The sequence below is a fragment of the Gossypium hirsutum genome, chromosome A01 (genome assembly GCF_007990345.1).
Source record: "Gossypium hirsutum isolate 1008001.06 chromosome A01, Gossypium_hirsutum_v2.1, whole genome shotgun sequence".
Classification (NCBI taxonomy): Eukaryota; Viridiplantae; Streptophyta; class Magnoliopsida; order Malvales; family Malvaceae; genus Gossypium; species Gossypium hirsutum.
This window is the reverse complement of record NC_053424.1, coordinates 107,596,499-107,600,689: the sequence shown is the minus strand read 5'-3', so window position 1 is coordinate 107,600,689 and position 4,191 is coordinate 107,596,499. Positions and strand designations below refer to the sequence as shown.

At 31.5% G+C, this 4,191-nt stretch overlaps 1 protein-coding gene across 1 annotated transcript; it reads left to right on the top strand.

Annotated features, from left to right (window-relative positions):
• The first annotated feature begins 254 nt into the window (after window positions 1–254).
• Window positions 255–2,665, top strand: LOC107958301 (monooxygenase 2). Its single transcript, XM_016894063.2, has 5 exons — window positions 255–596; window positions 702–848; window positions 939–1,155; window positions 1,668–1,896; window positions 1,986–2,665. The coding sequence occupies exons 1-5, from the start codon at window positions 523–525 to the stop codon at window positions 2,537–2,539; spliced, it is 1,221 nt and encodes a 406-aa protein (XP_016749552.1). The 5' UTR covers window positions 255–522; the 3' UTR covers window positions 2,540–2,665.
• Window positions 2,666–4,191: the final 1,526 nt, after the last annotated feature.

Here is a 4,191-nt window from a genome sequence, read left to right as displayed (position 1 = left end):
TCTTGGAGACAAGGAAACGTCCTGACCTTTGAAAATTAGTCAGAAGAAAAGATTAAGTCTCGTTTAAACTTCTCCAATGTTACAGTTTAGTTCTTTCTTGGCCGCCATATGATACCTGCTGCTACATGATTGGGTAATAAACACTCATCGGCAGGCCTTACTTGACTGCTACTCTTCAATTCCTGCAACCACACCTCGTGTTTGATACTAAAACAAGCTACATAACTTGTGATAACCCCTCTTTTTATCTCAAATATGCAATACTTTTTACATCGTATGAATGGTTGGTTTTACTAGAAAAGACAACATAATCCAATTCAATATTGTGGACGAAGTTTAATCTGCTGACGGCCAGACAAATTGACCATATACAAAATTGGACCTGGATTTGGATTCCGGACACCATCATTTGTCCTTGTCTTTCTTGCACTATAAATATCTTCCTTCATGTTTACCAGCCTTGTAAAGAATTAAGAGCATTTTGCAACTATAGTTTAGCCTTTATTAACCAAAAGCGTGCCGATGGAAATAGTTGAAGACATTGTGATCGTGGGGGCTGGAATTGCTGGTCTAACCACATCCGTGGGACTTCACAGGTACATCAACCCGCACCAACAGTCCTTCAATACGATCATATTAGCTGAAATTGAGAATCTGTAAACGTAATATACATAGTAGTAACTGGTTCTAAACTATTGCAGGCTTGGAATTCGTAGTTTAGTATTGGAATCATCGGACAGATTAAGGATCACTGGCTTTGCATTGTCGACATGGAACAATGCCTGGAAAGCCTTGGATGCTATTGGCATTGGTGAATCTCTCCGGCATCAACATCACCTTACGCCAAGGTACTGTATTTAACTACGTTGTACCGTCTTTTTGAAGTCCCAAGCTTCATTTTGCTCTAAACTAACGTGAATGGTTGAATATGAGTGCAGCATACTTTTTGCCTCTACAAATTTAGACCAGCCAGTGTCAGAGATATCGTATAAGGGCCATGAAGTTCGTTGTCTTCAAAGGAGATTGCTGTTGGAAACTCTAGCAAATGAACTCCCCAGCGATACCATCAGGTTTTCGTCTAAAGTGGTTTCCATTGAAGAATCTGGCTTCTTCAAACGAGTGCACCTATCTGATGGAACTATCCTCAAAACCAAGGTAAAATCGAGTTAATTTATGAAATTTTTTATGGTTGTCACATGAAAACCAAACTTTATTTTTCTTAGAATTTTGAAAAAGTGATAATTGTTTTCACATAACTGTGAACAGTATAACAAAGTAATTAAAGTGTAAAATGAGATCTGGATTATAAAGAATTTTGTGCAAGTTTATTTATTTATTTTTAACAAATTTATTATAAATTTTGATCATATTTGTTCTTTTTTAAAACAATGTCTAGAATCATCCATAGTGCCTCCCCAACTCATATTCGAACATTCATCTTCTTACATTAACAATAATACCTATACTAATTGAACTAATACTCAATTCACAAATTTATTTAATTTTTTTTACAAATTAATGTTGAATTTGCTGCCTATTTCAAAGTTCAAAAAATATACAAATAAATATGATCAATTAGATATGTATTACTCACGTTACAACATTAAATGTATCATACCTATGTAACATTGAGTTGAACTGTCAATGTTGATTGTACCTGACAACAGGTACTGATTGGTTGTGATGGAGTGAACTCAGTGGTGGCAAAATGGCTTGGTTTCAAGGCGCCTGTTTTCACAGGTCGATTAGCAATTAGGGGTTACACAAAATTCAACGATGGCCATGGTTTGGGACCAAAATTTAGGCAGTTCGTTGGCAAAGGTCTTCGATTTGGTTTCCTCCCTTGTAATGATGAGGATTTTCATTGGTTTTTGACTTGGACTCCATCCACCAAAGGTACTTAACCCCCCCTTTATTTTTCTATTGCAAATTTGTGCTTAAATGGAATACCATGTTCCCTAAAATTCTACTGTTACACTTTGTAGATGAAGAATTAGAAGACGACCCAGTTAAGCTGAAGCAATTTGTAATGAGCAAGCTTGAAGATATACCCAATGAAATGAAATCTGTTGTAGAGAAAACTCAACTAGATGCCATTTTCTCATCTCCATTAAAATACAGAAGACCTTGGGAGCTTCTATGGGGAAATATCAGTAAAGGCAACGTTTGTGTAGCTGGTGATGCCCTTCATCCCATGACACCAGAACTTGGCCAAGGTGGATGTGCAGCCTTGGAAGATGGGGTTGTTCTAGCAAGGTGTATTGCTGAAGCATTATTGAAACCAGGTGGGGAAGAAACCAATGGTAAAATAGTTGATGAAGAAGAGGAATACAGGAGGATTGAAATAGGGTTGAAAATATTTGCTCAAAAGAGAAGATGGAGAAGCATTGATCTCATTAGCACAGCTTATATGGTGGGTTATATACAACAAAACAATGGGACAATTATTAACTTCTTAAGAGATAATTTTCTCTCCAAATTCTTACCTGGGATGCTATTAAGAAAGGGTGATTTTGATTGTCGCAAGCTTAAATATTAATTAATATTTGTTGAGCTATGTATAATTTCTAAGTTTATATAACATAGAAATATGTTACAGAGTGGACATTATAACTAGAGTGTTCCAATAGAGAAATTGTTTTATTAAAGTTATGTAACTTTGTATAAATAATAATGCTATTGTGTATTTTTATCTATTTTTTTAAATATATGTTTAGATTAAATAATATGTCTCAAATAAAAAATGTTAAAAAAAGGCAATATAGTTATTTGTGTTTACAATATATAAATATAAAATAATGCTATATCAGTAATTGTATTAATAATGTTAAGTTTAATGTCTCAAATTTTTTTATATAATAATATTTAAGATAAATTTTATATGTATTATAGTCCCTAAATCATTTAGTGAAAGTATAATTTAAAATTTTACCAAACATCAATATATTCAAAAACATGTTTTAATTTATTTAAATATTTTAAGGTGTTTAATTTTATTTTTTTTGAAGGTGATGACTATTGCTGTGATAGCATGGAAAAAGCAATTTGTAAGGGTGATGGTGGAGTTGAGGATGGTGAGCTAGTGATACACGAGAGTTCTACATGGAAATCATGGTTGAGGCTCATAATAGTTACAGAATTATAGTTTAATACTTAGTTTGATAAAATAAAAAAAAAGGTTAGGTACTGTATTTAAATAAAATGTAATATTTATAAAATTTTTAGAGTTTAAAATAGTGAGAAATAAATAATAAACTAGTCAGAATTTGACAAAATCAAAAAATAAGAATTATCAGTGTTATAAGATAGTAAACAAAAGTATTGAAGGTAATAGAAAAATATGTATATTGAGAGAAACTAATTAGGGGTATCGACTAAATTTACAGAAAAGTGAAAAGTGTTGGAGCTAATGTGAGAAAATTAAGAGTTAAAGTGATTAAATTGAATTAGAGAAGAAAGGAGGGGGATTAGAGGTGAAAATTTACTAAAAGAAAAGATATTTTTGGAAAAGCAATGTCTCACTTGTAACTAAATGAAACTAGAGGAGCAAAATGGGAAAAAAAAACAAACATAAAAAGATATTTTAATGATAGAAAAGTCTAGAGAAATTGAGAGAAATGAAGGGGAAATGATTATAAATCAGCCATCACCCCCTATGGTTCTCACGTCATCTTCTATGGCTATTAAGTTAAGTTTTGTTTTTCTTTCAATTTAGTCTCTCTCTTCTTTTTTTTTTACTATTTTTTAATTAATTGAGCTCCAACCTTCAAAATTTGTTCATAAATAGTAGATGAAATTAATAGAAAGGAGTAGTAGCTATATAAATTCCATAAAATAAACATCTATGGTTGTCTTAGAGGAGAGAGAAAATAATGGATTGTAAAGAATACAAGTAATTGAGGTAAGTATTTCAATATTTCTACTTTATTTGATTTAAACCAAGTTTAGAGTATACTAAATTGATCTAATTAATTGTGAATGTGCAAATAATATGAATGAAATTAAATTGTAAAAGTTGTGAAATTTATAATTGAAATAAGAGAAGTTATTTAGAAGCTATATGTTGTTGATAAGTGAGATATAAAGATTAAATTGGATGATAATTAAAAGTATAATGGTTATGTGTAACTAAATGGAAATTAATGCAAAGAATTTTGAAAAATTAAATATTAGCACCAAATAGTCTTGGAC